This window comes from Podarcis cretensis (assembly GCF_951804945.1).
Source record: "Podarcis cretensis genome assembly, chromosome: 16".
Taxonomy (NCBI): Eukaryota; Metazoa; Chordata; class Lepidosauria; order Squamata; family Lacertidae; genus Podarcis; species Podarcis cretensis.
This window is the reverse complement of record NC_137186.1, coordinates 6,032,012-6,050,294: the sequence shown is the minus strand read 5'-3', so window position 1 is coordinate 6,050,294 and position 18,283 is coordinate 6,032,012. Positions and strand designations below refer to the sequence as shown.

Sequence of the window (18,283 nt, the reverse complement as noted above, 5' to 3'; positions counted from 1 at the left end):
TGCTTCACCGTCTTTTTTTGGGGGGGGGGGGGGTCTTCTGTTAGCACCTGGCATTCCCTCCACGCCAGAGCAGAACAGGAATCGGATTATAGGACACCTGCCCTCCTTGGAAACTGGAAGGTGGTTTCCCTTACCTGCATTTCACAAGGCAACGTGATCCACTTTACATTCATGTAGCTGTGCAGTAGGTGCAGCTTGGCTTCCAGCGAGAGCGTCACACTAAACGAAAACAACGGGGGGACGAGGCAAGGCAGAGTCAAAGGTCAGAGCTGGAAGACTCCCTGTAGGATCTCTTAAACACTTCCAAGAACCTGACTTTCTCACACAAGTTGAAAACATGGCGCTCAGAAACCATTAAACAGGAGACGTTCCAGGCCGGAGGTAAATTCCAGATTCCAAGATGGCCGTCTCTCCTTCCTCAAAAAGGCAGCCACTCTCCAAGCCTGCCACCGCTCTCCCCTCCACCGATCAATTCTCCTCCTCATCCCACCCAGCAGAAGCTCACTCCTTAAGAACGTAGGCCCTGCTGGATGAGACTCAGACTGTGTTGTCTGAGTTCTTCAGACCTCCCGAGCGGCTCCCCTTTGTTGTCCCCAAGCCAACCCCTTCCCACTCACCTGGCCAGCCTGACATTGTCGTTGTCGTCCTTACCCCACTCCCAGTCTTTCCCGGGGTCAACAGCAAAGTGCACTGGGAGCAGCTTGTGCTCGGAGTCGGTGAGCGGGATCACAGCTGTGGTGGAAAAAAGGAACGGCTCTTTCAGAGGCCGGGAAAGGCAAGAGCCGGGAGGCTGCAGGAAAGCAAAGGGGAGAGGCAGCCAGGCAAAGGCTGAGAAGCTCGCTCCTTTCAGAAGCAGACCCAGCACCATCCAGCTCGAGGGAGACTCGGGTTCAGAAGGAGGTTGACAGGAGCTGGGATGGAGTTACTGACTCGGTTGAGGTTAAGGTTGTGCTTTTGGGACTGTGTGGGTCCCCAGATGTTGTTGGGCTACAACTCCCATCATTCCTAGCCAGCATGACCAGTGGTCAGGGATGATGGGAGTTGTAGTCCAACAGCATCTGGGGACCCACAGGTTGAGAACCACTGGTTTAGAGGAAAGGAAGGTAGGAGGAAACATGATAGGAGTTGCTAAAATAACTTGCTGGAGAAGTGATTACCTATCACTCTCATCAAACTTGAGACTTGATGGCAAATGGTGGCCATCTTCCTGTGGCAGTGAGTTCCACAGCTTAACTCTGTGCTGCATGGGGAAATCCTTTCTTATCTGTCCTGAATCTCCCAACATTCAGCTTCACTGGATGTCCACGACTTCCACTGTCGTGCAAGAGGGAGGGAGACTTTGATCCTTCCACTTTCTCGACCGGGCATAAGCAGAACTTAGAAGCGCTGCCCCTCTGCACGTACCTTGTTCCTTGGGAGGTTCTTTCTGCTCCATGGATACCAGGGCAGAGAAGTGGGCCTGGTCGTAGGCTAGGACCAGGGGAGAGCGATGGCACTTGTTGGCGGGGACCTCCAAGGGCAGATAAATGCCGCCAAAGGGGATGGGAGCGAATGCTAAGAGAGAGAGAGAGAAGTGAGAAGGAACTGAGCACCCTGCTGATGATACAGAAATACCCCTCAGTTGTGGGCTGCAAGAGTTAACTTTCAGTCCGCTGCAACGCTGACAGGAACTCAAAGCAACCCTTGGCAGCAGCGTCTGCCCGATGCCCCTCTGCACGAGGGTCTTGGGTCTTGCCTCCACTGGGGATTGGGGGTCCCTCTATGTATGGGACACGACTGGAGCCGTCCCCTCATTCCTGATCTAGTTTGACCCCCACGCCCGTGGAAGAAGTTGCCCGCCGCCCAGCCTCCCTCTTCAGTGAAGCAAGGAGATGTCTGCCTTCTGGGTTTGCTCCACAGCGACTGCTCCTACCTTCCCCTCCAGAGTCTCGCAGCATGGTGTCCGCCACCACCACGATGGGCCTCTTGAGCACGTGAGCCAGGACGAAGACGTGGAACTCCTCCAGGCTCTCGTACACGGGCTCCTCGGAGCCTTCCACACTGCGGGGTGGCGGGGGAGAAAGGGGAGCGCTGTCAGACGTTTTGACTCGGAAGTGGTTGGCGTCACGCAAAAATGCAAACAGCTTCAGCTGGGGGGAATGGGGGGAGAAGACCAGAAAGGGGGCAGGCCGGATTGGAGAGCCTCAGCCACTGGCATGGCCAACGGCCAGGGGAAATGATGAGAGTTGGACCACAGGGTCGTCTAAGAGAGGCCACAGGTACCCTCAACCTCTACTCTAAACTAGCAGCCTCCAAAGTGCTGTTCTGCTCATTAACTTATTTACCGTATGTAAAAAAAATTTACACAGCGTTTGATTGTAACAGCCCTCAAAGCGGTTTACAAAAAAGGAATAAAGCGAAATGATTGCTAAGAACAATTAAAAACAACAATTTAAGTCTTTTGAAAAGTTGAAATTGTTATTGCAGAGCAGATGAAGACTCACATCCGTTTTCTGAACACCTGAGTAGGCTTGTCTAAAGAAAAATGTTCTTGGCAGGTGCTGAAAAGTATACAGTGAAGAAACCTGCCAGGGGGTTCCAAAGTTTAGGCGATCTGATCAGATTTTAGAGACCCGATGCCAGATGCCAATGCATTTCAAGCATCCTGTTTAGAACAGTGTTTCCCCAAACTTGGATCTCCAGCTGTTGTTGGACTCCAACCCCCATCATCCCTGACCAGTGGTCCTGCTAGCTAGGGATGATGGGAGTTGTAGTCCAGCAACTGGAGACCTAAGTGTGAGAAACACTGATTTCGAGTTTGCCTCCACTGCTGTATGGCTGTAAACCATGGACATGAGGAAGCAGGTGGGCTTCCAGATGTTCTTGCTGGACTCAAACTTCCATCATCCTCCCCAACCTGAGCTGTGCAGGGCTCTCAATAGGTCATCACCCTCACAATGGTTGTCAATCGAGTTCCCACTGTCAGTCTGCATTTCTTTTTTTTTTTCAACGCTGCAACTGGATTTCTTATGGACAGTGCCCATCTTGAATGGATTTATGACCATTTGCCTTCAGTAGCAGTAATGCTCTGCTGGATAAAAGACAATTGCCTCTGATCTATTTTGGGGAGAATCCTGCAACGTGTTTTAAGTTTCTACTCCGCTAACTATACTTTGGAATCTACTCTGGATCATTATTGAGTAGGATTTCATGGCATCCACTCCCACTTGAATGTGGTTCTTGCAAAACAGACACATTCTTCTTCTAGCAGGGGAGTGCAGCTATTGTATACCCTTGACTGAAGAACGGTACACTCCTTCTATCTGGGATGGTCGTCCTCTTCCACCAAGCACGCAGCTTCGCGAGGGGCGCACATGGAGCGGAGATGGAAGAAGGGGACACCCGCCTAGCCAGCCAGAACAGCCTAATCAACCCTGGCGATCAATGGGTGACAGATGTCGCAGCGAGATCGCCCTCACGTCCATTCCTGCTTGGAATTTAATCTCAATCATTTACAATTTTTGTTTAATCCGCAAGAAAGAAGGGCTTTTTTGCTGGCTAGGTTCAATTCTAATCCTTCTAACCTCCTTTGGGGTAGGTTTGCGGGTTTGGCAGAAGGAGATAGGGTCTGCCTATGCGATGCCCACCTGGTGGAAACTCCAGCTCACATGGCCCTCAAATGCAAAATGTATGATGATCTCCGCCAACAGTTTCTAGACCATCTATGTATTCCAACATGGAAACCAGAGACGGAGGTCATGGGCTTCTTATTACAAGGGAGAGACCAGGAGCTCACCAAGACAGTAGCTAAGTTCCTCTATTTGATTTTTCTGTTACCAAAGTATGCTACAGGATCCTGCCCTTGCTGGAAACCGAAAGATGAGACGGATTGCTCGCCTCTTCTGCCCTTTGGCAGGTGACTGTGCCATTGGGGTGGTGACGAGATTGCACTGGCCTATCTATTTTAAATGTATTCTGAATGCTCTTAAGGTAAAGGGACCCCTGACCATTAGGTCCAGTTGTGGCCGACTCTGGGGTTGCGGCGCTCATCTCGCTTTATTGGCTGAGGGAGCCAGCATACAGCTTCCGGGTCATGTGGCCAGCATGACTAAGCCTCTTCTGGCGAACCAGAGCAGCACACAGAAACGCCGTTTACCTTCCCACCGGAGCAGTACCTATTTATCTACTTGAACTTTGACGTGCTTTCGAACTGCTAGGTTGGCAGGAGCAGGGACCGACGGAAGCTCACCCCATCGCAGGGATTCAAACCGCCGACCTTCTGATCGGCAAGTCCTAGGCTCTGTGGTTTAACCCACAGCGCCACCTGCTTATGTGATGCCAATAAAGGTTACTTGACTTGACATTTCTGCTCCTGCATTATGGACCACCTGAAGTTTCTGGGGAGCCTTCAAGGGCAGAGCCCAGTGTAACAATCTTGGGTGTGATTTGTGGGGAAGAGGGAAATACCACTCACCCTCCGCAGCTCCCTCCATTTGTTCCGTAGTGCATGCGTGGCTCGCTGGAGGCCAGTTTGATCAGCTCATTCCACTCCTTTTGCCATTCCTCTTCTGTGTAAACCAGGCCAGACTATAAGGTGGTTGGAAGACGAACGGGAAGAGAGGGAAAACAGATATGTAAATTGAGGCTTCTCTCCACAACGCGAGGCTACTTTCAAGAAGTTTGCAGGGTATGGGGCGCTGCTGGAGGTTAACCGTCCCGGGCTTCATGATTGCTCAGAGAGGATCCGGTGCTAAAACTAGCCTGGTATGGACATGACCGGCGCTTGGAAAACGAGGTGCAACTTAGGTTAGCCTTTATCGGCGAGGGTACAGTCATGTATGCCTCCCACAAAACTGGTAAGAGCCAGTTAAGGGGGAATGTTAAGAGTTAAAAACCAGGTGAGGTACAAGGAGGGCTCTGCACATCCATTAAAAAATAATAATACAGTGGTAACTCAGGTTACATACGCCTCAGGTTACAGACTCCACTAACCCAGAAATAGTGCTTCGGGTTAAGAACTTTGCTTCAGGATGAGAACAGAAATCGGGCTCTGGCAGCATGGCAGCAGCAGCAGCAGCAGGAGGAGGCCCCATTAGCTAAAGTGGTGCTTCAGGTTAAGAACAGTTTCAGGTTAAGGACCTCTGGAATGAATTAAGTACTTAACCTGAGGTACCACTGTAATGGGTTGTTTCAAGAGTCCCATGGACTGCAAGAAGATCAAACCTCTCCATTCTGAAGGAAATCAGCCCTGAGTGCTCACTGGAAGGACAGATCCTGAAGCTGAGGCTCCAAGACTTTGTCCACCTCATGAGAAGAGAAGACTCCCTGGAAAAGACCCTGATGTTGGGAAAGATGGAGGGCACAGGGAGAAGGGGACGACAGAGGACGAGATGGGTGGACAGTGTTCTCGAAGCTACCAGCATGAGTTTGACCAAACTGCGGGAGGCAGTGGAAGCTAGAAGTGCCTGTCGTGCTCTGGTCCAGGGGGTCACGAAGAGTTGGACACGACTAAACGACTAAACAACAACAAAGTCCTTCAAAGGACTGTGTTTGGGTGAGATATGTTGGGGTGACAGGGTGGCAAGTGGTGGTTGGGGGGGAGAGAAAGCAGCTCAGATGACGTGCATTTTGCCTGTGTAGCGTGTGTTATAATGGAAATACAGTCATACCTTGTATCCCAAACATCGCAAACCCAGAAGTGAGAGTTCTGGTTTGTGAACGTTCTTTGGAGCCCAAATGTCCGATGTGGCTTCCGATTGGCTGCAGGTGCTTCCTGCAGCCAATCGGAAGCCACGCCTTGGTTTCCGAACGTTCTGGAAGTCGAACGGACTTCCAGAACGGATTCCGTTCGGCTTCCGAGGTACAACTGTACTTTTGCAGACTCTCTGGACTCTGCCCTGTAATGTGTTGCTGAATAGAGTCTGGCCGACTGGGGATTCGGTGCAAACCTCTGTCCTGAACTGAGAGCTAGTGTGGTGTAGTGGTTAAGAGCGGTAGTCTCATAATCTGGGGAACCGGGTTCGTGTCTCCGCTCCTCCACATGCAGCTGCTGGGTGACCTTGGGCTAGTCACACTTCTCTGAAGTCTCTCAGCCCCACTCACCTCACAGAGTGTTTGTTGTGGGGGAGGAAGGGAAAGGAGAATGTTAGCCGCTTTGAGACTCCTTAAAGGGAGTGAAAGGCGGGATATCAAATCCAAACTCTTCTTCTTCTTCTTCTGAACTACCCCCACCCCCAGGGAACTTTCTCCCACAATAAGGAAGACATAAAGAACCACTTGGGATTTGTGGACATCACTATGTTCCAAGACATAGGAATGGGATCCTGGGCTGAACCTCAGTCCCAAGGAAGTGCCGGGTGCCAGTGGAGGCTGGTCGTAAGGAAACCACAAGGGCCCTGCAGGATCGGGCCTCACCTCTTTGTTCTGCTGCGTCTGCTGCCACCTCCACCGCCGCTTGAGGGCCTCCCTTTCCATCCCTTTGTCCATGAGGGCATAGAGGGCTTTGCGGAGCATCAGATCCCGATCGTGAAAACCCCACATGCCTACAGGGAGGAAAGAGAGATTTTTTAAAAACCAAACAAGTGGTATTTAAGCTTTCTATTCGTTAATTCCACCCACCCCTTGCCTTCCATGAGGATAAATACCCCCCCCCCAAAAAAAAAACCATTAAGGAACAATAATGCTGGAAATGTTTAATGCAACTATTCTTTACCTGGATTTTAAATATTTTAACCCACGTGCAACTGCACTCATTCCACCTGCCAATTTCATAGTTTTGTTTGCCATCTTTTATAATTTTCATCTGTTGCTGTAATTGTTCTCTCCGTTTCATATGCCTTATAAGATGAGGGGGAAAATCTTTTACCCTCCAAAATTGTGGAAAATGTTAACTGTCAATCCTAATGCTCTCTTTTGAAAATATGTAGGTTTATATTTATTTGTTGTCTCCCCCCCCCCAAAAAAAATGATGTCTCAAGACTTGTAAATTCATAAAATACAAATAGGTGGACAAATGTAACACTACATTATTTCCCCAAAGCATTAAGCACGAACAATACTGGGTGGAATCTACACACATATAAAAAACACTGTGAAAATGCTTTTTTTAAAAAAGTTTTGAAAAATGCAATGAATTTTGCTGAGCTCACTTCCGCCATCTAGTGTCACATTTGTATACTGCACTTTACAACACATGTAAAATATTTTATTTGCAGCTGTATAGCTGAGTTCCTGGAAAACGTTCATTTTCTGCGTTATGATGGCAAACGTTCCTCAAAAACATTACGACGATACTGGAAATGTTAATTGTCAATTGTATACTATGTCCTGGTATATAGGTATGATATAGAGCAGGCATCCCCAAACTCAGCCCTCCAGATGTTTTGGGACTACAACTCCCATCATCCCTAGCTAACAGGACCAGTGGTCAGGGATGATGGGAATTGTAGACCCAAAACATCTGGAGGGCTAAGTTTGGGGATGCCTGATATAGAGCCTACCTATACATATACAGCATGTAATGTAAATAAATATTTGCATATACACACACATGCACACACATTCTTACTTGTATAAACGTTTATAGATATGCTAACACACACAGTTAAGTTGTGTATTAGGAGATCTGAAGTGGCCTCTTGATACCTCATTCTATGCCAGGAGTCAGCGACCTTTAGAATTTTGAGGAAGGTGCCGTGGGCGCCGGGCACAAAATGGCTGCCAAGAAGGCGTGGCATCGCACAAATGGCTGCTGTGTGGCGTGTGCAAGCGAGGCTCAGCCTGGGCAGACGAGATCTAAGCAGGAAGAGCCTCGTGTGCATCGTGGATTGCTTTGCGGGGGATATTTACTGAAATATTTTGTGGGCTCTGTGGAATGCTCAGGGACGCTGTGTGGGCGACCCATCGCACTGGCTTTTAAAATGCACCCGTTAGTGGCAGGGAGGTCTTACCTAGCGATGCAGCGTGGAGCAGGCAGTTCCCGTCGCCCGTGGTGGCTAAGGGGAGCAACCGCTGGCAGCTGGGATCGACATTGGCCCACCAGTTCAGACGACCTGGTCAAAAAGGTGAACAAACAGGAAGCGGTTATTTCATGCTTTTCAAGGTTCCGGGCATTTTCAAGCCCAGCCTCTCTCTACAAGCCTCACGCCAACATCGGCCACAGTTTACCAGACATTTGACGCACCAGGAGACCAGTTTTTTGCTTTGTTAGTTTCATAAAATGTACACACCACTAAAAAAAACCAGAAAGCAATTTACAAGAGATAAGGCAGTAAAATCAAGAAAAGTAAATGTCTGAGGAGCACCTAATTCCATCGCTGGATGGAAGAGGACCCCAAAACAGCAGAACAGATGAAACCACATCTGAGGGGAAGCCGTAACAGTTGTGGACCTTCAAAAAGGGTTCCAGAGATTGTGCCCCCTTTTCTTGCCACCCAGAAGGAAAAATGTCTGCACAGTATTTGGAGGCGGGGAGTTGGAGCAGGCTGACATCCCTGCCTTCCCGAGGAATAACAGCAGGTTATGTCAGAGGACGGCACACCTTGCGGAAATATTCTGCCTTGCAGGGCCTCTCAAAGGTCCCAGGGGGAGAAGGAACGAGGGAGCCGCCTGAACGCGTCTCCAGGCTGGTCAGGGCCTGGCTTGGCTGAAGATTGGTTTTTCCTGATATACCTCTTAAAACGACAACAACCTACAATTAAACCTGAAAGGAGGGGTGTCAGTGGATGCTAATGGGACGAACGAAAGGAAAATGCGACCCAAGAGCCACAGGAGCTGTGTGACAAAGTAGGTTTTGTGGTCCAATTTCCCAACATCCACCCCCCACCCCCCAAATTCAAAGCGGCAGCTATCTGCAAGGAGGGATCGGGACAATATATTTATTTATAACAATGGACTGTTCTTCCCTTCAATCCAGATAAGACTCTCCGGCTGCAATTCTGCGATATATGATAGGATATAAATATATATATGAATTAAGAGCCAGTGTAGTATCAGCCTAGGATATGGGAGATCAAATCCCCACCCAGCCATGAAGCTCACGGGGTGTGATTTTGGGGGCTGGTCACCACCTCTCAGCCTACTTCACAGGACTGTTGTGGGGATAAAGTGAGGAGCAGGAGGAGAACCAGCCACACCACACTGGGAGGAAAAAGTGCTATATACATGTAATCAATAAATAATAAAAGGTAAAGGTGAAGGACCCCTGGATGGTTAAGTCCAGTCAAAGGCGACTATGGGGTTGTGGCGCTCATCTTGCTTTCAGGCCGAGGGAGCCGGCATTTGCCCACAGATTCCCGGGTCATGTGGCCAGCATGTCTAAATCGCTACTGGCGAACGGAGAACCGTGACAGGTGCCAGAGTGCACGGAAATGCCGTTTACCTTCCCACCAGAGTGGTACCTATTTATCTACTTGCACTGGTGTGCTTTCGAACTGCTAGGTTGGCAGGAGCTGGGACAGAGCAATGGGAGCTCCCTCCGTTGCAGGGATTCGAACTGCCGACCTTCTGATCAGCAAGCCCAAGAGGCTCCGTGGTTTAGACCACAGTGCCACCCGGTATTGGATTTGTGACCATTATGCTTATTTGCCTTCAGTAGCAGTAAATCTCTGCTGTATGAAATCCAATTGCCTCTGGTCTATTTATTGGGAATCCTGCAACGTGTTGAAGTATTTACTCTGCTAACTATATGCTGGAGTTCTGCTCTGGATCAATATTGAGTAGAATTCCAATGACAGGCATCACCTCATCGCTTCTGCGGCCAGGCCAGGCGGGCAATCCTTCCCCATGCTCTAGCGCTGAGCCTGGTCTTAAGAGGGGAAAGGGCACCCAGGGAAGTTTACGTCCTGAGCAACCGCCGCCCAAGAAAACAGCCATGGCGCAGTGTTGACATCACGGGCGCTTACCCGCCTGCTCCAGCGCCACCAGCATCGACTGCTCGATGAGATCGCGCTCGATGAAGCACCGGAACTCCTCGTTGTAGACAGTCAGGTCGGGAAGCTGGAAGGTGCAGATGGGCATCTCTGGGAGGTGCTCCCCACTGCCGCCGATCCCCCCGCCGCTGCCCCCGCCCCCATTGCTGGAGACGTGAGAGCGAGCCATGGAGACAATGGTGGAGCTGGCATGAGAGATGCCGCGAGACAGGCGCTTCTCTGAAAAGAGAAAGGGGAGCCATTATTTCATCAACGCAGGCTTTCTGAATGCAACACATTCCCAGGAAACCATTCGCTAGGTTGAGTGTTCACATGGAGAGCCGGTGGTCTCTATTATCCCCTGTGGGACCATTTCTAATTGGGGATTTGCTCGATCTCTGCCCTGCCCTGCCCCCTCCATGGTTTCTTCCCAAAATGGCTGCAGCCAACCAGCAAAACGAGAAACGAAGCAAAAACTGATTTGTCTGATCTCTCTCCCTCCCTGCGTGGTTCATGCCTGAAAATGGCTGCCACCAACCAGCCAACTTCAAGGAAGGAAGGAAGGAAGGAAGGAAGGAAGGAAGGAAGGAAGTGGGCCAGTTCCGGCCGTTTGGATATTTGAATCTGTGTTGTGCATAGCGAGGTTTGTGTTTGCATAAGTGGATTTTCATACAGCAAAGGTTTGGAAAGCGGGACCTGCATGTATTATGATGTATTGAATTTATTCCCACCCTCCATGGGGGCGGAAGAATTTACAGCAATTTAAAATTAAATATTAGAAAGAGTTTAAGACAAATCAGAATCGTGGGAATAGGGCTGGGTCCTGAAAACATACGTATCTCAGGCGCCAAAGGCCAGGATAAACAGGAGCATACAACAGAAATTATGTTAACGAAGGAAGGGTAAAAGACAGGACTGCATGGTAAAACTATGGACCAGACTCCTCCCAGAGTAGGCAGCGATGGGCACCATCTTAAAGGTAAAGGGATCCCTGACCATTAGGTCCAGTCGTGGCTGACTCTGGAGTTGTGGCACTCATTTCGCTTTATTGGCTGAGGGAGCCGGCGTACAGCTTCCGGGTCATGTGGCCAGCATGACTAAGCAGCTTCTGGCGAACCAGAGCAGCACACGGAAACGCCGTTTACCTTCCTGCCGGAGTGGTACCTATTTATCTACTTGCATTTTGAGGTGCTTTTGAACTGCTAGGTTGGCAGGAGCAGGGACCGAGCAACGGGAGCGTCACGGGGATTCAAACCGCCGACCTCCTGATCGGCAAGTCCTAGGCTCTGTGGTTTAACCCACAGCGCCACCCGCATCCGGGGCACCATCTTAGATGTCTTTAAAAGAGGACTGGACAAACTGGTGGAGGATGAGCCTATCAATGGCTCTGCTTTGCCTCCACGGTCAGAGGCAGCAATGTTCCTGAATACTAGTTGCTGGAAACTGCAAGGAGAGAGGGCTCTTGTGCTCAGATCCTGCTTGCAGGTTCCCCCCCCCCCCCCCAGGCTGGCCACTGTGGGAAGAGGATGCTAGACAAGATCAACCACACTTCTAGTTTTTTTCAGCACCGCAAAGCCACATAAAAGGTAAAGGTAAAGGTACCCCTGCCCGTGTGGGCCAGTCTTGACAGACTCTGGGGTTGTGCGCCCATCTCACTTAAGAGGCCAGGGGCCAGCGCTGTCCGGAGACACTTCCGGGTCACGTGGCCAGCGTGACAGCGTGACAGAGCCAGAGCCGCACACGGAAACGCCGTTTACCTTCCCGCTGGTAAGCGGTCCCTATTTATCTACTTGCACCCGGAGGTGCTTTCGAACTGCTAGGTTGGCAGGCGCTGGGACCGAGCAGCGGGAGCGCACCCCGCCGCAGGGATTCGAACCGCCGACCTTTCGATCGGCAAGCCCTAGGCGCTGAGGCTTTAACCCACAGCGCCACCTGCGTCCCATGCAAAGCCACATACAGCTGGCTTATTCGCAAGTGGAGTCACTGCTGGACTCTTGGGTCCATCAAGCTCAGGACTGTCAACTCTGACTGGCAGTCACTGAGGACTGAATTGGGAATTCTGCAACCATGCTGACACTCTCTACACACTGAACTGCAGCTTTTCATCAGAGCAGAGGAGGAGGGGCTTAAGAAGACAGGGGCCACGCCTCCCCTGTGCAGCAAACACCCACGATTGAGGCCGCCCCCTCCTACCTTGCACAATGTCATCCTGGCGCTGGAGTGGGGGCCGCGGGGGCCACGCCACGTCCTTTTCCACGTGCTTGAAGGCCCGGCCTTCATTGAAGGAATGGGGAAGGTTCCCGGCGTGCACCTGCCGGAGCTGCTCAAAGTCACTCAGGGCGGCGCTCAGGTCCCAGTTTTTCCCTGCGCCAGAGGAAAGAGAAGAGAGAGGGTTAGGAGAATGAAAGCCACCAAACTAACCCCAAGCAGAGGTCCCCTCACCTCTCTGAGTCACAGATCCTAGAATCACAGAACTGCAGAGGCGGAGGATGCCCCCCCCCCAGGTCATCTAGCCCAACCCCCTACAATGTAGGAATCAGCGTTCAAGAATCCCCAACAGATGGCCATCGAACCTCTGTTGAAAACCTCCAATGAGGGAGAGTTCTCCACCTAATAATAATAATAATAATAATAATAATAATAATAATTTATTATTTATACCCCGCCCATCTGGGTAGGTTTCCCCAGCCACTCTGGGCGGCTTCCAACAGAATATTAAAATACAATAGTCTGTTAAACATTAAAAGCTTCCCTAAACAGGGCTGCCTTCAGAGGGAAATATTGAAAGAGCACCTGCTCTCAGAAATTTCTTCCTTCCTAATGTTCAGTTGGAATCTCCGTTCTTACAATTTGAATCCATTGGTTTGGGTCGTCCCCTCTGGAGCAGCAGGAAATGAGCTTACTCCACCTTCCACGATGACGGCCCTTCAGATGTCTGAAGGTGGCCATCCCATCACCTCAACGATGCTTGTCAAATCCCCCTCTTCTATCAAGAAGCAGCACCCAACATATCTCATCGCTGCCACCCCACTCAAAATTGTATCCCCTAATATCTAGAAAAGCCCCACCCCACAAATGTCCTTCTTAACATAAAACAACAAGGACACACTTCCTGGTGCCAATAGAGAAATGAGAACTATTGTGTTTACTTCCTCGACACATGGTGCTGGCCAAACACAGAGAGCTCTCTCTTTCTAAGATGCGAGTCTCTTTGCAAAACGTGTCCTGAAAACTAAGTAGAATTTTAGAAATCGAAAGAGAGGGGAGGCATCACCTTCAAGAAGATCCCTTGCCAATCCTGGCTCTGCCCCTGTTGAGCGTACAAAATCCGATAGGACGACGTCCATATCCAGGGTCATGTGATCATGAATTCCTTGCGGGTGGGTGGGAACGGGTGGGACATCGATCCGGGCTTCCGCTTCAGTCTGGAGGAGGGAAAAGGCAAGGAAGGGCCAGATTTACAGGTTGTCTGAAAAACTTGGGTGGGCAACTAGAAATCTCTTTATTGGTCATTTTAAGGCATTGGTAAAATACCCGGAAGGTGCCTAAACAGGTCAGAGCCGCATGGAGGGAAACTACCGTATTTTTCGCTCTATAACACGCACCTGACCATAACATGCACATCGTTTTTAGAGGAGGAAAACAAGGGAAAAAACATTCTGAATGAAACAGTGGATGTATCATTTTTGGGCTTCATGCTGTGGCCACAGACATGTGATCTGATGGTGAATTTGGGGTGACCCAATGCAAAGATCCTGAGTATCCCTGTGGATCCATGCTTTTTAACCACGTTTTGGCACCATTGCAGCCCCAGGCAACAGTGGGTGCGTGATTTTGGGGGGGCAGGCTGTAGCCATGGACATGCTATGTGATCTGGTGGTGAATTTGGGGTGACCCAATGCAAAGATCCTGAGGATCCATGTGGACCTATGCTTTGTAACCACATTTTAAGTGGGGAGCAAAGGAAAAACAAATAAGGGACATGAGAGGGGTGTGCAGAGAAGCAGCTGGCTAAGAATGCAGGAGAGGGATTTAACGGGAGGGGGGAAAGAAAGGCAAAAGTTTCCCCCCACCCAAGCCAGCTATTTCTCTCTCTCTCTCTCTCTCTCTCTCTCTCTCTCTCTCTCTCTCTCTCTCTCTCCTCCCCCCCTCTCACTCCCTCCCCCTCCCCCTGTCTCCCCCTCCCCCTCTCTCTCTCCCTCCCTCTCCCCCTGTCTCTCCCTCCCCCTCCCCCCTCTCTCTCCCTTCCCCCCTCTCTCTCCCTCTCCCCCAGCAGCACAGAAGCACAGAGAGGAATTCCCCTCTGCTTGCCTGGAGGGGAGGGGCTTTCCCTGCTCTTTGTTCCGTTTCAGCAAACACAGCAACGAAACAGAGGTGGGTGGGCAGTAAGACCCTGAGGCAGAATGCAGGAAAGCATCCACTTCCTCTTTTCAGTTTTCCCTTCTCCGTGAAGCGCCGCGATTTGATTTTTGCCTGATTTTTCGGCTCCAGGGACCACACATTCGCTCTATAACACGCACAGACATTTCCCCTTCCTTTTTAGGAGAAAAAATCTGTGTGTTATAGAGGGAAAAATACGGTATGCTTTGCATTCACAGAATCACAGAATTGTGGAGCTGGAAGGGACCCAAAGGGTCATTCAGACCAAGGCCCTGCAACACACTCAGGAAAGGAAAAGGACGCCCCACACAACATAAAAATGTGTCCAAATGAAATGAGGAAGCGCAACAGGTCAGTGATGGAAACAAATGACTAAATGGGTTGTTGAAAGCATATAGATGTCACCTTTAGCAAAACCCTAGCCAACAGCTATGACACAGAATCGTAGAATTGGAAGGGACCCCAGGGGTCTACTAGACCAGTGTTTCCCAACCTTGGGCCTCCAGATGTTTTTTGGCCTACAACTCCCATCATCCCTAGCTAGCAAGACCAGTGGTCAGGGATGATGGGAATTGTAGTTCAAAAACAGCTGGAGGCCCAAGGTTGGGAAACACTGTACTAGACCAAGCATCCCTGACAGATGGACCATCCAAACTGTTTAAAAACCTCCCATGCAGGGGAGTCCACCATCTTCCGAGGTGTCATCCCTTCCACTGGCCCACAGCTCTTCCCCGCACAAAGCTCTTCCTGACACCTCATCGGAATCTTCATTCTTGTAATGGGCTACAATGAATCCTTGGCCGCCACACTGCTCAAAATGAAGGGCAGGGTCTCCAGCGGGCAGCCAGGCCCCCACCCCAAATGCAGCCAAAGGTCCATTGGCAAGGCTTTCGTCCGCCCTCTGCGCGAGCTTCCCCCCACCCCACCCCCACAGAAAGTGAAGGCAGAATGGGCTCTCCCGCTACCAAAGGGGTCTTGGGTCTCAACACATGCCCCATCCGGGAGAGGGAGGGGGTTTAGACCCGGGGCTCCCTAAGTGGGAAGTACCTCGCCTTGGGGGGCGGTGGGATTCCCAGAGGGAGCATTAAGCATCAAGGGGGCGGCAGGGCAGCATAAATGACCACCCAACTATCGGCAAAGCTAGAATCCCTGGCTCAATTTCATCAGTTTTGTGGAACTAATTAAACTAAATAGTTTTAACTGGATTTTGAATGCAATTTCTAGTTCTGAATTTCATCGCGTTACAGTGGTACCTCAGGTTACGAACTTAATTCATTCCGGAGGTCCATTCTTAACCCGAAACCGTTCTTAACCTGAGGTGCACTTTCGCTAATGGGGCCTCCCGCTGCTGCCGTGCTGCTGACGCCGATTTCTGTTCTCATCCTGGGGCAAAGTTCTCAATCCAAGGTACAGTACTACTTACGGGTTAGCGGAGTTTGTAACCCAAAGTGTTTGTAACCTGAGGTACCACTGTACAGTGGTACCTCAGGTTAAGTACTAAATTCGTTCCGGAGGTCTGTTCTTAACCTGAAACTGTTCTTAACCTGAAGCACCACTTTAGCTAATGGGGCCTCCTGCTGCCGCCGCGCCACCGGAGTACGATTTCTGTTCTCATCCTGAAGCAAAGTTCTTAAGCCAAGGTACTATTTCTGGGTTAGCGGAGTCTGTAACCTGAAGCATATGTAACCTGAAGCGTATGTAACCTGAGGTACCACTGTATTCTTTTTCTTAGCGGGTCATGCATACCACTCTTCTGGATAATGTTTTTTATACAGGATAAGTTGATGGAACCAAGAGGACAGTGGTCCCTCCCAAAAAAGTTTGGGTACCACTTATGCAAAGGGTGAAAAGCAACGTGGGGTGGTAACGGCAACCTTCTGGTCGGCTGGAGCCAGCCTCACCACCCTAATACAGTGGTGCCTCGCAAGACAAAATTAATCCGTTCCGTGAGGCTCTTCGTATAGCGGTTTTTTCGTCTTGCGAAGCAAGCCCATTGACAGCTTAGCGGATTAGCGCTATTAGCAGTTTAGCGGCTTTTAGCGGATCAGCTGTTAAGCGGCTTATCAGCGGATCAGCTGATAAGTGGCTTAGCGGCTTAGGAAAAGGGGGGGAGGGGGGGAAAAACCCGCAGGAACTCGCAAGGGAAATTCGTTTTGCGAAGCACCTCGAAAAACGGAAAACCCTTTCGTCTAGCGGGTTTTCCGTCTTGCGAGGCGTTCATCTGGCGGGGCACCACTGTACTGTTGGGCTTCAGGCTCCTGCCAGCCAACATGCTGGCTGGCTAGTTAAGGACGACAGAGCGGGGGCTGGAGAGTCCAGCAACATCTGGAAAACCGCAGGTTCCCCACAGCAGTCGCAAAAGCAGAGGTCTTCAGGCAGCTGCTGCAAAACAGCAGTTGCAAATTAGCACTCTTGTCTGTTTGTTTGTTTGTTTGTTTGTTTGCCTGTTTGGCAGAAACAGAGGCTGGGCAGCCTTGAACTCTGGTTTCCCCCGTGTGTGGAGAAGGCGGTCAGGATTATCTGAAGGCTCTGCAGAAAACCAGCTCCAGGAGAAGCCAATTCAAACAAGGGAGAGGGAGAGGGAGCGCTCCAGACACACCCAGGGAGGACGGATGCTGCATCGCCACTCTGTTTTCCCAGAAAAGCAAAACTATAAATTATGTGGCAAAAATGGTCTGCGAAGCCTGCAGATGGCAGCTCCCCAAGTGTTTCCACAGCTGCCGCCGCTCAGAGATTTCCAGCAAACGCCTTTGGGGACGGGGGTTGCAAGGCAGGAAAGGCGGGCCATGGAATCGTAAACTTGTAGAGCTGGAAGGAACCACAAGGGCCATGCAGTCCCGCCCCAGGCATTGCAGGAATCTCATATTCAGGCTTCTCTATGGCGGCCTGCAAGAAGATCCAACCTCTCCATTCTGAAGGAAATCAGCCCTGAGTGCTCACTGGAAGGACAGATCCTGAAGCTGAGGCTCCAAGACTTTGGCTGCCTCATGAGAAGAGAAGATTCCCTGGAAAAGACCCTGATGTTGGGAAAGATGGAGGGCCCAAGGAGAAGGGGACGGCAGAGAACAAGATGGTGGGACAGTGTTCTTGAAGCTTCCAGCATGAGTTTGACCAAACTGCGGGAGGCAGTGGAAGACAGGAGTGCCTGGCGTGCTCTGGTCCATGGAGTCATGAAGAGTCGGACACGACTAAATGACTCAACAACAACATGGCGGCCCCTAAATTGTGGGACTCCCTTCCCAGAGGAGTGCGTCTGGCCCTTTCTTTATACAGCTTTCGGCAAATGGTGAAGACGGACCTCCTCTTCCCTTCTTGGTAAACTTTTTCTTCTTTTTTAAAATTTCATTTTATAACGTACCAAGAACAGAGATGTCAGATGAAAATGAAAAGACGAAAAACAAAATTATCAAATGGGCACGTAGAATGAGTACAGTTGCACATGGGTTAAAATAACAAATAAAAGGGGAGATTAAAACAAAAGATCAGAATCTGTTTATGTATGCCACAGCCGCCGCAAGAACCCTACCGGCCCAAAAATGGAAAACACAAGGTATACCAACCATCCAGGAGATGAAGATGACAGAATTTGCGGAACTTGCCAAATTGACAGGGCGGATCCGGGACCAAGAGGACCAGAGATACAAGAACAATTGGAGTAAATTAATTGAATACTTAAAGGAGAACTGTAAAAACTTAAAGACACTAGCAAGACTGGAATAATACCTTCAATGTAAAATAGTAGAGATATAAGAATAATATACGTGATAAGAATGTGATAAATATACTGTAGGGAGGGAGGGAAGTCAAGACTCAGCAGAGTCAAAGGGAATATATTGTGATAATAAGAATTGTTGGGAAAAGAATATTTAAAATAAATACCGTATTTTTCGCTCTATAAGACGCACCAGACCACAAGACACACCTAGTTTGTGGAGGAGGAAAACAAGAGAAAAAAAATCTGAATCTCAGAAGCCAGAACAGCAAGAGAGATCGCTGCGCAGTGAAAGCAGCAATCC

The 18,283-nt window shown here is 50.0% G+C and overlaps 1 protein-coding gene across 3 annotated transcripts in view; it reads right to left on the bottom strand.

Annotated features, from left to right (window-relative positions):
- The window catches only part of OTUD7B (OTU deubiquitinase 7B), a 53,887-nt gene that overhangs the window by 7,964 nt on the left and 27,640 nt on the right, over positions 1-18,283 (bottom strand). For all 3 annotated transcript variants that reach the window (XM_079957969.1, XM_079957968.1, XM_079957967.1), the window contains exons 2-11: positions 13,162-13,312; positions 12,081-12,251; positions 9,882-10,127; positions 7,929-8,030; positions 6,394-6,521; positions 4,454-4,566; positions 1,913-2,040; positions 1,405-1,554; positions 618-732; positions 135-219 (exon numbers count right to left, since the gene is read on the bottom strand). In XM_079957969.1, the coding sequence (XP_079814095.1) occupies positions 135-219; positions 618-732; positions 1,405-1,554; positions 1,913-2,040; positions 4,454-4,566; positions 6,394-6,521; positions 7,929-8,030; positions 9,882-10,127; positions 12,081-12,251; positions 13,162-13,246 (1,323 nt within the window). In that variant the 5' untranslated portion in view covers positions 13,247-13,312. The remainder of the gene's footprint in view (positions 1-134; positions 220-617; positions 733-1,404; positions 1,555-1,912; positions 2,041-4,453; positions 4,567-6,393; positions 6,522-7,928; positions 8,031-9,881; positions 10,128-12,080; positions 12,252-13,161; positions 13,313-18,283) is intronic.